Here is a 19,914-nt window from a genome sequence, read left to right on the forward strand (position 1 = left end):
TTGGTAAGAACCTCAAGAACCAAATGTAACAGGAGTTAAGTCCAGATAGAGCTGCTCAACTCATTTGTATCTTACCGGGGTATATGCAACCAAGGAAAAATAGAGACTTAGTTATATTAGGCTCTCTCCCAGCTCTGAAATGAGTATATTCTTTGGGGGACTTGCTAATGTTGCAAGTTTGCATTCAAAATAAATTCTAGGCACTCACATAATCCCCCAGTCTCCTCCAAACTTTCTTTGATGTCCAACAACTAAGGACAAGGATCTTTGATTATAAAACAATTTCTTTGGTTGGAAGAAAATTCTTTGCAGGGCGTGAACAGCAGGAGAAAGAAAAGATTTTTCTGAAGTGCAAACTAGTTGGAAACCCCCTGGGGAAAGAATCTGATTCCCAGTCTTTGAGAGGAATGGGCCTGCCTGTACAAGCTGCCTCTGCTGCAGGCCTCTAAGAAGGCGCTTTTGTGTCTACTGTATGGCCCTCAGCAACAGCACGGCAGCCCTTCTCTTTTTTTTGCCAGCGGAAGTTTTCCAACTCTGGGGATACACAATGCAGAAAGTCACGGTTTAATAACAAGGCACAGTTACTAATCAGATGGCCCCGTTTCCACTCCTCCCAGATGCCTCCAGATGCTTACTTACTGAAGCTCCAACCCTCAACTCCACACATGAACACCTATCAGCTTTTCTGAAATCTTATGTCTAATGTAACTATTCAACTTATTTCTAATAATTCCACTTTACAAATGATTTTAGGATCAGATTCATCATCCTCCTTCTACGACTACAGCTCCAGGTTACCTCTGGCTTCTTCAAGCCTTTTCAAAGGTTCAGATTCACTTAGACGTAGGTTCGTGATTGAAGTCAGTGTGGTTTGGTCACTGGGACAGCCTTGATGAAGGATTTAGAATAAGGGTCCTCAATCCACTACACATATTTTGAAATATAAGACTCTAGAGAAAAAGTCCTTTTTGTGTGTGTTAACCGAATGTAAACATAGTATAGGACCGAAGGACTAGAAGTGCGACTGAGTCTGGTGCTTAGTTTTCCTACTAATTTGTTGTGTGACTTTAAGGAATTTGGTCAGATTTTTTGTACCACCTACCAAATCAATTTTATCTCAGGGAAAAGAAATAAATAAGCAAGTTACACGTCCCTTTTGTAAAATAAGACTATTTCTGAAATAAGTATAACCTCTAAATGTCTACAGCTGGAAAGGAACTTAAAGATCATTTACTTACCCCACCAACCCTACCCCAACAGATGAAAGGTTAAGTGACTTGCTTTTACCTTTTAAATAGTCATGAGGCACCTACGGACTTTTCATATATCCAAAGGGAGACAACTAAATTTCAAATAATGTCCAATGACAATAAAAATATATGACGTATACCATACAGTTTACTAACTTCACAGCAGGTAATAATCTAATGTTTTTGTCATAGCAGACAGGTATATTCTTCTTGAGTTGGTCTCTATAGCCCTCATATTATACATAACCAACCCAAGAGAATGAGAATAACAGATAATAATGACTAAAGTCAATAATAATAATAAAAATCTTGGTACTGAAATAAGTTTTTAAAATAGAGATGATATTCAAATACTTTTCACCTTCTACATAGTCCTAGTGTTTATTTCTTCCTTTATGCAGTTTACAAAGAATTAAAACGAGCCAGTTAGATTATCAATTAAAACAGAACTCCCAATGTGTTCAATTCTGTTTAAAGCTAAATATTGTTTTAATTTTACTGCAACTTAACAGAAACTTCTCGTATATTTTAGAAAGTCAGTTTGCAATTTGAAAAGAAAGCCATGGTGTTTAGTTATTTGGACTTCTACAGAAAATGCTACTGATGAGTATTATACATACAGAAATATTTTTACAGGCAATATTATAACCTATACTTAACTGATAGAAGTGAAAATTAGAAGGTATGACTGTTTGGGGTGTCGTTGTCCTCTAGATTTAAGCTCCTTGAAGTTGCCTGGGTTAAAATTTTACGGTTTTTGTTTATTTTTTCTCCAGTCATAGGAGATCTTGAGACAGAATCACCACAGTCATTTGAATGACTCCTGAGAAAATGAAAATTGGCACGCTAACGCATTTATGCGTGCACTTCTTGTTTGGCATTCATCGCATACTGATTTCCGCTGTCGAAGGTATAACTCCTCAGTTGGACTAGGCTAGGGTGCTGTTCTCTGTATTCCCACAGGACCTGCCACAGCGTTTGGTACACAGTAGGAGACCCACAGTATAAGACATGGGGAGACTCCAGTGCACCCCCAATCTCGGTAAGTTTCCTGGCCTAGACTTTGTAAAGAGCCTCTGTTGCTTTGAGGAGACAATCCAGGACAAAAGGCCACCTGGTGCAGTGAGTCTATGGCGTAAATTACTTTATGCATATGCACCATGTAAAGTAATGCTAAATTGCAGCAAGGTATTTTTTTGTTTGTTCCTTTGTTTTAAAGTATGCCTTCTAGTTGACTAGGGATCAAAGAGGAAAGAGACCCTACGGCACTCCATATCTTCTTAATGGAATGTTCAGGGGGAAAATCTCTGCCAACATCTTCTTTTTAATCTTCCTGCAATGACCCAAAAAAGTTTAAAATAAATAAATAAGGTTTGCTAAAAACGCTGGCCAGTAAGATATGGTAGTAGATTGGCAGTTCTTTGACTGGCAAACCACTAATCTCTCTGGGTTTACTTCTTCATCTGTAAAATGAAATGATTGGATTAGGTGTTTTTCCTAGCTTGAAACTTGATGATTATATTTTACAAACGGAATAGCCTGTGCCTCTGCCCTCCCACCCAAAACTGTATTTTACCCCAGGTATGGAAAACTGAAGAGGACCTAATTCCAGTAAAAGGACAACAAAGTCCTTCACAAAATTAAAAAGAACTTGGCCACAAGATTCTTAAAGTCAGATAACCAATATGATTCTAAGTAGAAGATATAAAAGTGAAAGAACATGAAACTTGAACCATGTAAAAGATTTCTTTTTAAGAGTGGATAATTCATAAGACTGTAGAAAATAGTTTAGGTGATAAAAGAATGGAAATCTGTAATCATTTTTTAGGAAATAGCAAGATCAGTAGGCATAAAACATAAGGCCTTCAGTCTCATCCAAATTATTCTACAGAAATAACAATAGCAACAGTGTTTCTCAATGATCATAAATTTATATACGCACAATAGTACCCTTTTGATATAACAGCATGCACAGAATTGATAGGTACATGATAACTGAATATGCTACTTAAAATTACAGTAGTATATGGTTGATTTCCATCATAACAGAAGTACTCTAAATTTTTTAAAAACGAACAGGGGTCTTGAAGATAGATAGGCTGCCATCTTGAACAAGGACCACTGCTTTAGATTTAGGGATCAGAGTATCTAAATAATCTAATTATTATCCAGGAAAAGCGTGACACATTGTGTTTACAATTTTAAAAACCCTAATTTAAATCACTTTGATTATTTTGGTGTTTTTGAATATGCAATTTAAACACAGACTCTAATATATTAAAAAGTATCAAACAAAACAAAATGAACTGTAATGTTTAAAACCCAGATAAAAATAAGAGTATGTAAAGTAGCTTATCTGTTATTTAAAAACAAACAAGCAAGAAACAATAAACTTTTTAAAAGAGATTCAAAGTTTTCCATTATAGCAAATAGAAATTGAAGGGCCCAAGGATTCCTACACCTTAGGAAAAGCAATGGAGTCTAAAGGACAGAAGAGAAACTGATGGTAAGTAACCAAAGTTAGCTCATTTTACAGCCTCTGTTCTCTGACTTCAGTAACCAAATAAACACATAAAGCCACAATTGTTCTACTTATGTCAAAACAAATTAGGAAAATATCTTTTATTCTTGTGGGCCTTTCAGTGAAACCACCATGATGAAGGGCTGTAAGCATTTCTTGAGTTGATGCAGTTTCACCTGATATTTGGAGAGCACAATCCCTTTACTACACTATATTTGAGCAGATCTTTGTCAGATACCAATTTTTATATCTAAGGTCATCTTAGGTCAGGCTAACCTTCTTATAATTGCACTGTAATACTGCTGTCTGTTTGACTTCTAGTAATGTACACAAATACTTTTTAAATTAAGTAAACTGAGGGTAAATTAGTTTTGAGAATTTGGTTTCATTTCTTGAAATAATTGGGATTATTCTAGGATAACAGCTCTTAATCTGGAGTCCTTAGATTACTACATGTGTCTCAGAGATTCTCTCAACTCACTGAGATTTTATGCAAAACTGTACGTTAAGTACATATGGTCAATAACGTTCAGCACATTCTCAAAGGGGCCAGTGACCCCCACTCCCACCCCACCAAATAGTTTAGGGGAAAAAAGAATGGAAAAAAAAAGATTGAAAACCACTGTGTTAGGGTATCTCAAAATTAGAATTGGGAATCACAGGCCTAAGGACTAAGAAGGTGAGGTCCTTTGGATACATGCTAATATCTTATAATCACAGATTTTAAATCAGTACTCCAATCCATTTTTCTTGGAAAATCAGAATTTTCTTTGTTTTGTTTTTTAACATCTTTATTGGAGTATAATTGCTTTACAATGGTGTGTTAGTTTCTGCTGTATAACAAAGTGAATCAGCATATATCCCCATATCTCCCTCTTGTGTCTCCCTCGCACCCTCCCTATCCCACCCCTCTAGGTGGTCACAAAGCACCAAGCTGATGTCCCTGTGCTATGCGGCTGCTTCCCACTAGCTATCTGTTTTACATTTGGTAGTGTATATATGTCAGTGCCACTCTCTCACTTCATCCCAGCTTACCCTTCCCCATCCCTGTGTCCTCAAGTCCATTCTCTATGTCTATGTCTTTAGAATTTTCTAAAAAGTAGCGGTTGGGCTAGTTATTAAACTAAATAAGTGCTGGGTAAAGGAGCTCCTCAAACATACTGATTATAGCCATATTTATAATTTGAAAATGACAATCAAGGAGACACTATGCTGTCAGTAAGTCAGAGAAATAAAGGAATACAGCATGCTCTATCAAACCCAAAGCACTCAAAATAATTGACTTCACAATATACTTTAAAAAATGTGATGAGATATAAATAAATCTGCTTCATCCTAGAGTTATGTCCAACCTATCACAGCCACTCAGCACCATCATAATGTTCCTTATATTCATTCTATAAATATTTACTGAGTACCTACTGTGTCAAAGGCACTATCTAAGTAATACTAAAGCCCTAGTCCCAAAAAGCTCTGAACTAAAGAGACAAAATCCCTGCTTTCACAGAGCTCATAGTCTACTGAGGGGAGGCAGACAACTGTAAAAGTATGTCACATGGCAGTAAGTTTATAAAGAAAAATAAAGCAGGGAAGGAGAATATGAGCCCTAGGGGGAATAGGAAGAGTCCTTCGGAATTGGATGGTCTAGGAAGGCCTCACTGAGAAGGTATATCTGACACGGGGTTGACATTTGAGACTGAGAGAAGAAAATACCCAGGTTGTAAGTGGGACTAGTAAGTGGAAAGGCCCTGAGGTGGCAACAGTCTTGGTTTAACTGAAGGACAACAAGGAGGTCAGGGTGACTGGAGTAGAGTGAGCGGGGAGGAGGTAAAAGGTGCAGGTGCCAGGCCAGATCCTGAAGGGCCTTATCGGTCACTGTAAAGACTCTGGCTTGTTCTCTAACAATTCTCAAAAGAACAATTAATGCAGGTCAGAGAGTTAGCTCAGAGGGCTTTTTGAGACATAAAGCTGGCCAACTGCTTCACCAATAGCTTTTAAATTGAACTGTCAAACTGAGCAACATCGGTCCAAATAGAGGATATCTCAGCCATGGACAATATTTTAGCTTTTGAGGATTTCCCTGAGAAACCCACATCCTTGGATAACTGAAAAAGTGGATTACTAGTCTATCTCCTGCAAAGCACACTGGGTCCATCTCTATGCAACTTTCTTCTAAGATAATTAACTTGCTTTCTCTCTCCCATTGTTTCTTTTTCTATAAAATGGAGTAAGTATCACCTGTATTTGGTTTGCAAGTATTTGTGGATCATTTCAAGCTTCTTGGAAGAAAATTGCTACATAAATTCGATGGAACATCATCAGCACACACTTCTCTGACAATACCCTGCTACCAATTCTGGTTCCTGACAGAACATTTATAATCGTACATTGCTCATTTATAACCTCTTTTTTCCTCTACTGTACTTAGTAATTTGAAGGGAGTAAAAGGAGGGAAAAAAAGCACACGAAAGTTCCAATAAACACTTTCCAGTGAATGAAATGTAAAGCTTTTTTTTTTTTTTTTTTTTTTTTTTTGGTACGCGGGCCTCTCACTGCTGTGGCCTCTCCTGCTGTGGAGCACAGGCTCCGGACGTGCAGGCTCAGTGGCCATGGCTCATGGACCCAGCCGCTCCGCGGCACGTGGGATCTTCCCGGACCGGGGCACGAACCCGCGTCCCCTGCATCGGCAGGCAGACTCTCAACCACTGCGCCACCAGGGAAGCCCTAAAGCTTTTTTATTAAAAACAAAAACAAAACCTTGAGCCCCAGGGATATCTTTAAAACTGTATAAAAAGCTAACTATGGCTAATTTGTAGATAAAGAAAATTACAACACACACACAGAGTTTACCACAAAAACCAAGGAAATGCATACCCCTAGAATCCGCTCAAAGGACACTAAATAGCCTGATAGGGGCAGTAACCAAGGGCACAGCTCATTCATTACCTCCGATTAACCACAGAGATTAATGAATTTGAACTTACAACAATTTTGCTGGATTTCCACATGAAGTACGGAACTATTATATATACAAATTTGTCTGATAGGTACTTTTATATAAATGAGATATCTCCTTAACTTGAAAAGTTATCATTAAAAATATTCTGCAGCTTCCTTCTCTCTTCTGGGTGCCATGCTTCTAACAACAAAGCCATATCAAGAAGGCTCTGAGCTGGGATCATAGAAGGCAAGCACCTAAGATTGCTTGTGTGCACAGAGGATTTACATCTGACGGTGTACTTCTGACTACATTCCAAAGTCAATTATAAATTAACTGAATTTTCTGCACTGCCATTAACATAAATAACCAAGAGTTGACTGTACCTTGAATATTTATACTTCTTTTAAAGGCTGGCCTCAAAGCAAAATCACAAAATCTTTGAAATCTCTGCTTCCAAGGAATTCTAACAGTTAGATGCATACTATGACAGTTAGATGCATACTATTTCAAAGTTTATTATTTCAGGTTCCCATATAAGATAACTTACCACAGACTGTTATAAAATGAAAAGAAAGGTAATGAAAGTTGTTCCACTCAAACGGAAATACTAAGTAAATAAACATTCTGATTTGTAAATATCTTTGTAAATGTGTAAATGAAACACAAATGAGAGAAATAGAAGAAATACAGAGATTATTAGAAGTTAGCAGGATATTATATAGTTTGGATCAATTGCAGAGAATAGTAGTCATCAGTTTCATTCCTTTCTATTCTGGAAATAAATTCATCATTTAGACAAAGCCTACACTGGTGTTTTGTTCATCTTTGGCATTTGTAGATGTACAGAATTTTATTTTTTTTAAAGTCTCTATTGAATTTATTACAATATTCCTTCTGTTTTATGTTTTGGTTTTTTTCGCCGTGAGGCATGTGGGATCTTAGCTCCCCGACCAGGGATCAAACCCACACCAACTGCATTGGAAGGTGAAGTCTTAACCACTGGACCACCAGGGAAGTCCCTGTACAGAATTTTAGAGTTAGAAAAGCATGAGCTCTGGGGTTCAAGTTCCAGCTATGCCCCCTACTATTAGATCTTAGCAAATAGCTTTGAGCCTCACTTTGAGCCTCAGTTTCTTTACCTATAATATGTAAAAATAAAAGTACTGTACTTCTACTGTATGATATCACTTGTATGTGGAATCTAAAAAATACAACCAACTAGTGAATATAACAACAAAAAAAGAAGCAGACTCACAGATATAGAGAACAAACTAGTGGCTACCAGTGGGGAGAGGGAAGGGGGGAGGGGCAGACTAGGGGTAGGGGATTAAGAGGTACAAACTGCTATGTATTACAAAATAAGCTACAAGGATATATTGTACAACACAGGGAATATAGCCAATATTTTATAATAACTATAAATGGAGTATAACCTTCAAAAATTGTGAATCACTATATTGTATACCTGTAACTTATATAATACTGTACATTAACTATACTTCAATTAAAAAACATCTGCCCTAATCTCAAAAAAAAAAAAGTACTGTATTTCTCTCATGAAGGTATTACAAGGATTCAATGAGTTAATACATGTGAAGTGCATAGCACAAGTTCAGTTCTACAGATGGGAAATCTAAAGCCTAGAAAGGTAAAAAACTATTTTGTCCCAAATCACCCGACTACTTAGTGGCAGAGTCAAAGCTAAAAGTCAAGTCCCTTTAGTCACAGTTTAGGCACTTTGTCAACTACAGTTTGCTATAAAGCATTGTCTCTCTGGCTTTGGCTAACACTTTACTTATAAAGTTTTCTCTTCCTCCCCAAATAATTCACTTCAGGCCCTGACTACAAATAAAGTGAAAATGGAAAGATGGGATAACTATGTGTTGACTAATAGGTAAAATGAAGGGGCAAGCAGAGACATTGTGCAAGAGGGAATTTGTCCAGGAGGTGTTCACTGCTACTGGCCAAATGCTGCACTACCACAGCTCCCATTGTAGGTCTGAAGCCTCAGGGCAGCACATTCTAATCTTGATCATAACTTTAACCTGGAGTCTAAGAAAATCCAGGACAACCAGCTGAGCAGGAAGAGTGTGATAGTTAAAGAATCGGTGACCTCTCCTGCGCTACACAAAGATCCTCTTGCTCTTTTGCTTTGAGAAGAAGGAAGATTAATTTGAGTTGTCCCTCTAAGTAACATTTATTAATAAAGAACAAGAATTGAGAAAGAAAATAGGACTGTAATCATTTTTACAGTGGTAAAATGGTAGCAACATTATCACTTAGAAATAATATAAACAAATGTTGATAAGAGGTAAACAAACCAGAAAACTGGACAATGAGACAAGGCATAAGCTCCAGCTCATTTTCCTTCTACAATGGTATAAGCCAGGAGAAGAAGAATTAGTCAAATGAACAGTCAAAATAGTAAGAGTAATAGTAAAACCACTATCATTTAGTCCTCTTTATCAGTCACTGCCAAGTAATGAGGAGATCCTTGAAAGTTTCCTTGACATGGATTTTTTTGTGTGTGTCTCCCACATTCTCTCTTTTTTTTCTTATTGAGATATAATTGACATATAACACTGTATTAGTTTTAGATGTATAACATGATTTGATATATATATATATATATACTATATATATAGTGAAATGATCACCACAATAAGCTTAGTTAACATCCATCATTACTCATAATTACAAAAAAATTTTTTTTGGACATGGATTTTTGAGGGCTAGTTAGGGAAATACTGTGGCAGAATAGTGGTGGAAGGTTATCCTAAATATAAAATTTCAACGGGAAACAAAGATGTAAAAAGTAGAAAGAAATCAGAGGAGAGGGAGAGACAGGATTTTGGCAAATGTAGGGGAAACCTAAGAAGTAGACACTTTAAAGACAATGACAAAGGCGCACAGGGATTTGAAATGATATGGTCGTGCAAAGAAGCAGCTCTTGGGCAAAACAGAAAGGAAAGCAATATAATTTGGTCAGGGCTAAGATGCGGAGTTTTGAAATGGAAAAGAGAAGACTTGAGAAATGAAAGGAATACAGCCAAGGCAACATTTCCTCTTCTATTTTGACTTTCTCCTAGTACTTTAAAGAGAATATTATAATTTAAGACTCTGAACATATCTTGTACAATGGATATAACTGTTGGTAAAGAGAAACCTAAGTACAAAGAGTGAGGAATAAGAATCAGGACAAAAATTCACCAAGGCCTGGCCTTGTACATACAGCCATCAGATGAAGCTGAGACAAGCAAAATTATTTTAGAGACAGATCTACGGCCTATTTTATTATTAAGCAAATTGGGGGCACATTGTCATGGGATGTTTCTCTTTGTCTAAGGAAAATTAAAATTGTAATACAAATGAAAGTCCAGTTAATTTGGTCCTTATGAAAAAGTACATACCCTGAAATAGTTGAGCAAAATGTAAAGAATTGTCAGATTTTCTGAAACTCTCTGGAAATTCCAGAAACCACAACAAGGTCATTATGATTTTTGTAAATCACTGTTCTCATAACTTTACATCTCCCAATGCATAGCATGCCCAATTTTACAAAGACCTGACTGCATCTTTGAAGATAATCAAACTTAACAGGCAACTAGAATGATTCATAGGTAGAAGGATACACAGAATTATCCCAAATTCTGCAAAGCCAACAGAGAAGATTGCCTTTAGATCTGTGACACCAGGGAACAGATATCCAGCAAGAAAGCTAAAGTGCAGCAAAGCACAGCTCTAGGACATTTAAACAGAACTTCAGTTGAGTGGAAGGCTTGGTTAACCACAGTTGAGTAAACCTGTGTTGCAGTGTAATCTGATAAGGAACAAACAGCATGGATTCTACAAGTGTAAACCATGTGTCCCTAACGTGCTAGACTTCTTTGAAAGAGTTAATCAAATAGTGGATAAAAATGAACTGAGGCATATCATCCAAAAGTTTCTTTTTTTTAATAGTCTCTCATAAGAGGTTATTAAGAAAATTTAGTAATTACTGTAGATTAAAAACTGATTAATAGAAAATAAACCAGGACCAATACTGAAAGTCTCCAGAGACTAATACTAGGCTAGTGTACAAATTTATTAATGACCTAGAAGAAGCTTGTATGGAGAGAAAAGGTGAAGACAGACTGAAAATTGCCAATGATGCAAACTATCTATTGGAAAGCCCGGAAGGGCCTTGCTAAATAATAGATACAATGAAATTCTCTCTTCACAAAGTAAAGAATCAGTACTTAAAGTACACTGATAGATTCAAAGTTAATAGGTTAAAAAAAAAAAAAAAGGATTAGCAACACTTACCAGAGTGAGAAAAAGGGCAAAATAAGAGAAGATAGGATACAGACTGACAAGGTAATAAATGGCAGAGAATGCCAGCTAGTATCTCTCATATACCTTTTCCTTTATGAATACACAGAAACTTTATGTGGAGCTTTATGATAATAGAAGGCAAAACATTCAAAATAAAAGACACTATTTTAAGCAGCATATAATTAACCCATTGAATATGCTGCCACAGGACATTAATAAGACACAAAACTTAGCATGGTTCCCAAAGACCTCAGAGCCTCCAGAATATGGTTCTATAGTAAAATTACCTAGGGCAAAAAATTACAATGGAGCACATACCTCATGCCTCAAGGTATTAACTAGGCAAGGTCAGGATGGAAGTTTCCTTTCCAACTGTTGTATTCAAAATGATTTATGGTTTCAACTTTTAAATATTCCTAATTCTATCCTAAAGTTCAAATTAAGTGAATAGACTCTTATCCAAAAATTCTTACACTCTTTTTTCCAGATATATTCTTTTTGCCTGTTTATTTTTCTAAATAGCACAGCCTTCCTTTTCACCCAATTCTTCTTCCACTTCACTTATCCCAGCTTCAAAATATTGCCTAAGAAGTGATCATGAAGAGCCAATAAGTCATATATGTAAAAATCCGTGTTTGGCAAAGAGAGTTCTATAATTTGTTAAATTTTCTCATCTTTTTCCTCTCAGTGGACAAAAATTTAAATTCATACAATATTTTGGTTCTGTTCATGTTACAAAATAAAAATCTGAGCTTAGATGCTGAGATGAATGATATTTAACATTTTTCACCTGTGACTAAGAGCTACAGCAAGAAATGTCCTTTTATAAAATGAATTTTAATCAATAAGCAACATAATTTTATAGAGTAAGATACTAGAATGCCACATGAAAAAGGTAGGGCCCTCAAGGCTCTATCTTCACCATGGGGAATGAGCAATTCATCTATAAAATGCTGTGGCTTCAGTCAGTTCATACACTAAGCACATAAAGAGTAGGCTATGAATGAGTTATAGGCAAAATTCACAACCTGAAAGCCTAAGAAACTGTGTCTGAAAAACTTTGTGGGTCGATAAAAAACATGTTAAATTTAAAAGTTTTGGAAGTAATAAAATTATGTGTAGACAAGGCCAAAGTGATCAGGAGGCAAGTTTATACCTTGTGTCCATTTTGTAATCCAGTCCTCTCCATTTTGGGCTTAGCAATAGGGTGCCACACGTGGTATAAGGCCAGCCGTAGCATTCAAGCTTGACTGAATTTTAAAAGTGACACACTGATCAAATCTGCTCCAAGGACATTCTAGAATTTCAGGGTGCTACTGCCCATTAAAATCAACCTCCTCGGTGCTCACTTCAAATCGAAACATGATGCAAAGTACAATCCTCAGGTTCATTAAATACAAGCCCATATATTTCATCTATAAAAAAATAGTGTCCAAAATATATCACTTGCAAAGAAAGGACTTATTATGTAATGCAGTGTAGTACGAGAGTTAAAAATAAGCAGATGATCTTATAAAATACAGGATTTATACGTTTCTTCTCGAGTATAAAATAAGAATTTGCTTTAGAAGGCCAATAAGGTAATATACTTAACAAGATGAAACACAGGAAGCTAAGCAGCAGAGCCCTTGTATGGAATTTGGTTCGGCAGACAAAAGAAGAAAGGCATATTTCAAACAGATGGAAAGTGAAAAAAAAAAAAAGTCATCCTTACCTGCATTAATTTTCCTTCTGCTGGAGTTATTTCAGCAACACCAGCAAACACACCTTCCAAAGTGAGATTCAGTTTTCCTGTGGGGTCCATTTTCAAGGGGATCACTCTGATAATAGCTTTCTGCTCAGCTGATCTTTCAGACTCCACTGCTGCTGCCAGTACCAGTCCTGTGCGTCCAAAGCCTGCCTGCAGGGTAGCCATCAGCAGCCAGGGCCAGAGGGCAGCCAGCTGTAGCTGGTGGCCACCACTCATGCTACCAGCTGCAGCAATGCACTCCGGCCATACATACTGCTTCCACTAGCTAATACCCAACACAGGTTCCTAGATCCAGACAAACGGAGGAAAAGAAACTTATGCTTCAGCTTCAGAAAGCCGAGTCGTAGTTCTGGTCCTTCCTTTCTCTAAAGTATATTCCCAAGAACAGGTGGTATTCCTGATCTGGCAGGGAAGAAGGTATTTTCAGCCTACTTCTGCTTCAGGTATGTCATTTTCTCCCATCTTCACTATGATTAGTAAAGATATCGCCGCTTCTCTTTGGAATTTTCAATTTTGCTTGAGGTTGAATGTCACATCCTGAATTTTAATTATGTCAGATCACTTGGTGCTGGTCTTCCATATGCATCAAGTTCTTGAGCCACTAAACCCAATGTTAATGAACAAAACAAGGCAAAGTAAATGACTAAGGCCATGCATCAAAGGTGAGAGTGAAAAACTCCAGCTCAGAGAATGAAGAGATGGTCCTTTAAAGCCACAAAATTTGTCAACGGTAAAAGACTAAAGATCACAGGAGAATTTTTTCTTAAAAAATGGGGAAGGAGAGGAAACACTATTTCAGGCCACACCTTGAGAGATGTCCAAAGATGCTACAACATGTATTCATAAAAGTTTCAACATTAAACTGTATTTCATTGTAGCCAAAGTTCCAGGCCCATTGAACTTACAACACTTTTCATGAACTTAAATATACTATGATTTTTAGATTTTCTACCTAGATTTGCCTGTAAACTAGCTGCTAATTTATATGTCTTCACATAGTCACAGGATAAACCTGAGCATCACAAGCTTTTCCAACTTTCACAATTAGAAGAATATTTGAAAAGGTTGGCTTTCCAACTATTTTTCCCAGTTGACATTCATATTTCTATCTTTATTTTCCCTTCTCTCTTAGGGATTCCAGCTTTTATGCTCCTGCTTGAGAATGCCAAGCACTTTGATTTCCCATGAGATGCTTTTGGAAACTACTTTATTATCCAGATCTTATAATCTGTAATTTTCTAGGTTCATAAGTAAAACAAAGGACTATTCCTAACACGTTTTCAAATTCCTTGAGGGGGTGGGGAATAAAAGGGGGAGTAAGGAGGTGATTAGTCTACAGCCTCTAAGTAGAAAACCCTGAAAAAGTAAAAATAAACCTGAGTAGAGTAGATCTGTGCTATTTCTAGGCACACTTGAGAATTTGGGTCTTTGTACAAACAACGTCTTATTCTAAGATTTCAAAATGTGCACCCTTAAGTAAATACAAATGCACTTCAACCACAAAGCCCACTGTGTTCAGAGGTCAAGTTAAAAAATCTTATTAAGTCTTCAGAATAAATGCTGAAAAGCCAAGCAATGGAACATGAACCTGTGATATAGATTCTTTTCTTTTGCTGAGGCAGAGGGAGAAAAAAAAAAGAATTTCGAAAGAAATCTGCAAACCTGTTGTGCTGTCAGGCCCACTGGAATCCACGGGGGTGAAACAAATTCAATTATGCTTTTAAAGATCCTGCTCAAAAAAAAGGTTTCAACTGCTTAACCAAGTACAGCTAATTCTTCCACCTTCTTACTCTGCAACCAAACCAAGTGCCCCACACTGCAGCTAGGTGCCGAGAAATTCCGCAGCCCGAAAAAATAATCCGTGCAGGTCAAAGGCAGAAACTTACTCCAAGGTTAGAGCTACTGTCCCCAAGAACTCTAAAAACACTTCTAGAGGATCCAAAACCATTTCTGAAATCTCCTTTCTAACAAAAGTCCTTTTTCTCCCCGAACAGCATATAAAAATGATCAAATCTTGAAAGAGAAAAGAAGCAAAGTAGCAAATACATCAGCAACAATTCACTACCAGGAACATAGAAAATCCCAGAGGGCAATGTCTCTGCATCATGGATAGACTTGGAAAGTTCGGAAGGATTCGAGTGCTTCCCTTCCAGAAAGACAATTCTGGATCAGCTCCCTAGAGGAGGAAGCCTGTTGTTTGTAACTGGTGTTCTAGCTCTGACTCCCTCCCCTGGGACTGCAATCACGCTCTCTACCTGCTGACACAAAGTGAGGGTGGAGCAGCTAGAGGCAACCACCCCCATCCCGCCCCTCCTCCTCCTGGCTGGCTGGGGCCTGGTGCGCGCACACTTCACCAGACACGTTCCGGTGCTGAGAAGAGAGCCTCTCTCGGCTCCTCGACTCCCTCTATTGAGCCACAGCCAAACTGCATCCAATTCAATCTTCAATACCTTTCTCTGGGTAAGCAAGCTACCACATGTAAATCAGGGCCACACAAACAGACATGTAAGCAGCTTCTGCCCCCAAGAGACATAGATGGTGGTATAGGAAATAAAGACAAAAAAAAAAAAAAGGAAACCCAGAAGATAAAATAATGGACACAAGGTTTTGCAAATATAAATTCAAAGGCACTTCTGCTCTTTCCAGGTTTTAGTGTCTGTAAATGCCACAAAGCCAGAATAAAGTGATCCTGTGCTATAGTTCTTACTGATTTATTGCTGTCTTAAGTCTGCTACCCTGGCAAGAACTCTGTCCATTTTATGCATAGTTTTTCTTCAGCCCTTACAAATTTAAATTCAGTAGCTCTTTTCTAAACTGTGCCTGTACCAAGCTTTTAGATTAGGTGATGTCAGAGGTCTGGAATCTGTTATTTTCTTCTCACATCCCTGGGAGGTGAAATAATACTATGGATCAGACCTGGGCCTTCATTGTGAGACTGCAAGTAAGTCTATATCATAAATACAAACAAAGTGGTAAAATATATATGCTTAATCAGAATATAGGCAAAAAGAAAACTAATTTTTGGTTAATTACCACACTCATGAACAATAACCCTTCTAGTAGCCCTGTCTTTAGAAATAATGCAGAAGTTTCTAATATATGTTTCTAAAATTTGAATTTTCATGTCGACCAGATTATATTTGACTGTGCCCAGACATTTTATTTTGACCTGCTGCCAACAGTCTTTCCAAATTGTACAAATGAACAATGATGTGAATATGGTTAACACTGCACTTGAAAATGGTTAAGATTTATGTTACATGCTTATTGTGGTAAAAATCACATTTTAAATTGTGGTAAAAAACACATAAGAAAATTTAAAACAATTTTTAGTTTGTACAAAAAAATTGTACAAATTGATCACTTGTAAAACGTGGAGAATAATAATTGCATTGTAGCTTTGTTGTAAAGATTAAAGGACATAATGCCTCTGAAGGCAAAAAGTATGAGTGACCTAGCCACCTTGAGAATTTCATCCCTAAAGAGGGTCTACAGTCCAATTTGAAAAGATACATGTACCCCAATGTTCACAGCAGCACTATTTACAATAGCCAAGACATGAAAGCAACCTAAACGTCCATCGACAGATGAATGGATAAAGAACATGTGGTACATATAGACAACTGAATATCACTCAGCCATAAAAAGGAATGAGGGACTTCCCTGGTGGTCCAGTGGTTAAGACTCCACGCTCCCAATGCAAGGGGCCCAGGTTCAATCCCTGGTCAGGGATCTAGATCCCGCATGTTGCAGCTAAGACCTGGCACAGCCAAATAAATAAATAAATATTTTTACAAAATGAAATAATACAATTTACAGCAACATGGATAGACCTAGAGATTATCATTCTAAGTCAGACAGAGATAGAAAAATATCATATAATATCACTTATATGTGGAATCTAAAATATGACCCAAATGAACTTATTCATGAAACAGAAAGACTCACAGACATCGAAAACAAATTTATGGTTACCAAGGGGAAAGTGGGTGGCGGAGGAATGAATTAGGAGTATGGGATTAACAGAGACATGCTACTATATGTAAAATAGATAAACAACAAGGGCCTACTGCATAGCATAGGGAACTATATTCAGTATCTTGTAATGAACTATAATGGAAAAGAATCTGAAAAAAATATATATGTATATGTATATCTGAATCACTTTGTTGTACACTAAAACTAATACAACATTGTAATTCAGCTATACTTCAGTTTAAAAAAATTAATAAAAAAAATTTTAAAGAGGGTTTATGGGGATAGTTTTGGCATTTTAGGCCTAATAACACCCAGAGCAGAGAGAGAAATTCTGAAGTAAATTCTTAATTTAGCACTTTTTCTTTAGTGGTTGGACCTTAAGAACATAATGCAAGTATAGACCTTTCATAGCTCCTTTCCTAAAGAATAGGAGTAGCTCTAATTCTTCTGGAGAGAATTTTTTAAAAGTCTGCTCTGGTTTTACATTTATTTAAAAATATTTATTTATTTATTTATTGGCTGCATCGGGTCTTAGTTGTGGCACGTGGGATCTTTCGTTGCAGCATGCAGGCTCTTCTTTGCAGTGCACAGGCTTCTCTCTAGTTGTGGCGCCCGGGCTCCAGAGCGCGTGGGCTCTCTAGTTGTGGTGTGAGCGCTCAGTAGTTGCCACATGCAGGCTTAGTTTCCCGGCGGCACGTGGGATCTTAGTTCCCCGACCAGGGATTGAACCGGCGTCCCCTGCATTGCAAGATGGATTCTTTTTTTCTTTTTAATTAAAGATTTGTTTTAATTTATTTATTTTTGGCTGCATCAGGTCTTAGTTGCGGCATGCGGGATCTTCATTGTGGTGCACAGGCTTCTCTCTAGTTGTGGCACACAGGCTTCTCTCTAGTTGTGGCACACAGGCTCCAGGGTACATGGGCTCTGCAGTTGTGGCGCTCAGGTTCCAGAGTGCGTGGGCTCTGTAGTTTGCGGCAGGCAGGCTCTAGTTGAGGTGCGCGAGCTCAGTAGTGTGGCACACGGGCTTAGTTGCCCCGCGGCATGTGAGATCTTAGTTCCCTGACCAGGGATCGAACCCATGTCCCCTGCATTACAAGGTGGATTCTTTACCACTGGACCACCAGGGAAGTCCCAGCAAGACGGATTCTTAACCACTGGACCACCAGGGAAGTCCCTGGTTTTACATTTTTATTTTATGTATGCCATGTAAAAGTATAGCATAAAATGTGTAAAATATACATTATTATATATCTGATATATGTAAAAATATCTTTAGTGTTAAACTAAACAAAAAGTAACCTACTAATTGACTTTGCCTCACCTATTACTGCTTGAAACTTGCAAAGGAATTAAGACACACAAACCTGAGACTTAATACAGATACTTAGCTGAAAGGAAAAGAATATAGATGTGGTTGCCCTCTCTTGAGCAAACTCTGAGATCTGAGCATGACGATAATAGGTATCATGAGCCTGGGTACCTTGAGCTACTCAGGATCAAACCAAACAGCTCTATATAGCTTAGTTCACTGATATATTGTGTTTATTTAAACAGTATTGACAAGCAAAGTCACCAGAATAAATAAGCAAGAGAAATTATTCTCTGGCTTCAAAGTTTTGGCGTTATCCCTCAGGGATTGACAGACCACAACTACCATAGAGATGTCATAAAGATGCCATCACTATGGTAATGAATCGCCCATCTCACTGACACCTACTACCTAACTTTACACGAGACAGATCACACCTCAGGATCTACTTTCACATCTGCATTGACTAAAGTTACTGAAGACCTTGATCCTTTTCCAAAAACCTAGGTTTCTATAAACATGTCCAAGAATCGTCCTTATCCTTAATGGCATTTTAAGGATTCAATCTCTATTCAAGTGTAAATGAAAAAAACTCAGGATTTTTTTTTTAAAGTCAGATTCTTTGGAAAACAGAGCACATTTTCTTCTGAACTTTACTATTATGATTAATAGTTATAATGACTGAGGTTTCTATTGATCACCAAACAGTAAAAACAAGCAAGACAACAAGTCTAGTTGAAACACTTTATTGTTGACTGACTGAAATTTATCATGCTTAAGGTGCTGAAATACTTAGGCACTAGTCAGGAGCCTTGTTAGCATGTGTCAGACCCTACTGACTAATTCACACAAAGATTTTATTTTATCTTTTGCCACTTTGTCCAAGACAGTAATGATAGCTTTAGCTGATAGGTAGCAGGCATGTGAGTATAGCAGTAGATCCAGCTCCTTGGTCTGTTGTATTCATATATAAAAAGAGGTTTGGAAAGCTGATAAAGGTATTTCATTAATTAAGCCTTAAAACAATTGAAACCAAATCCATGCCAAGGTTCCTGCTTGACACATGTTCCTCAAAAGATATTATCTCTTTCAACATATACAAAGCCAAGAAAGGCATATTTAAGGGAAGGAATGAATATCACCTACATAGTGTATCAGCTTTTCAACCTGACAGAGAAAAGGCAAAGTTCCTTCATATAGAAACTGGGTCTCCTCTTCACATACTCTGCCAAAATACACAGTCTGACCAAAAGATGTAGGAGTCTTGATAATCTGTTCCTCTTTTAAACCTTGCTAATAAAGATGAATAAATGTTCATCACATGGACATCGTCTAGTCTAATCAGATGGACCAAACAGGTCACTTTTCAGAAGCTATTTTCATATCTAAACTGAGTCACTGCAGACCAATATAGAGCTCATCCTTTTCCAAAAAACTACTATCTCTGTAATACTTCTGGGGAAGTACATCATTGGGAAGGCACAATGCAATTTAAGAAATGAATTGCTACATCCACCGTGGCTTGAATAGTACTTATGTCACATCACTAAGGGCCTTTCCTTTTTCACTAGTTTCATATTCCTAGGCTTTCCTTTTGTTTCTGCAGTGCTTATTAGGAAAACTGAGGCAGAATCTAATAAGAAAGTTCTAGTCAATTTAAAAGACTTTAAATCAGAAATTTTCTGCTGTCATTGGATTAGCAAGTGAGGGATCAACCACAGAAAGTGGACATCCAAGATACCTCTCCTAAAAACCAGTCCCATAATCCTACTATTTGAATTTAGGATCCTAAAGAGGGGATAAGATAAAAATGTTATAGTCTATCCCACTACCCAAACTTCTCTCAGAAGC

At 37.4% G+C, this 19,914-nt stretch overlaps 1 protein-coding gene across 1 annotated transcript in view; it reads right to left on the bottom strand.

The window, feature by feature from the left end:
* Positions 1–13,150, bottom strand: part of RNF43 (ring finger protein 43) — a 60,307-nt gene extending 47,157 nt beyond the window's left edge. Inside the window, exon 1 of the mRNA XM_060133859.1 lies at positions 12,741–13,150. Within this exon, the coding sequence (XP_059989842.1) occupies positions 12,741–12,992 (252 nt within the window). The 5' untranslated portion in view covers positions 12,993–13,150. The remainder of the gene's footprint in view (positions 1–12,740) is intronic.
* Positions 13,151–19,914: the final 6,764 nt, after the last annotated feature.

The sequence above is a fragment of the Lagenorhynchus albirostris genome, chromosome 20 (genome assembly GCF_949774975.1).
Source record: "Lagenorhynchus albirostris chromosome 20, mLagAlb1.1, whole genome shotgun sequence".
In the NCBI taxonomy this organism is placed as follows: domain Eukaryota; kingdom Metazoa; phylum Chordata; class Mammalia; order Artiodactyla; family Delphinidae; genus Lagenorhynchus; species Lagenorhynchus albirostris.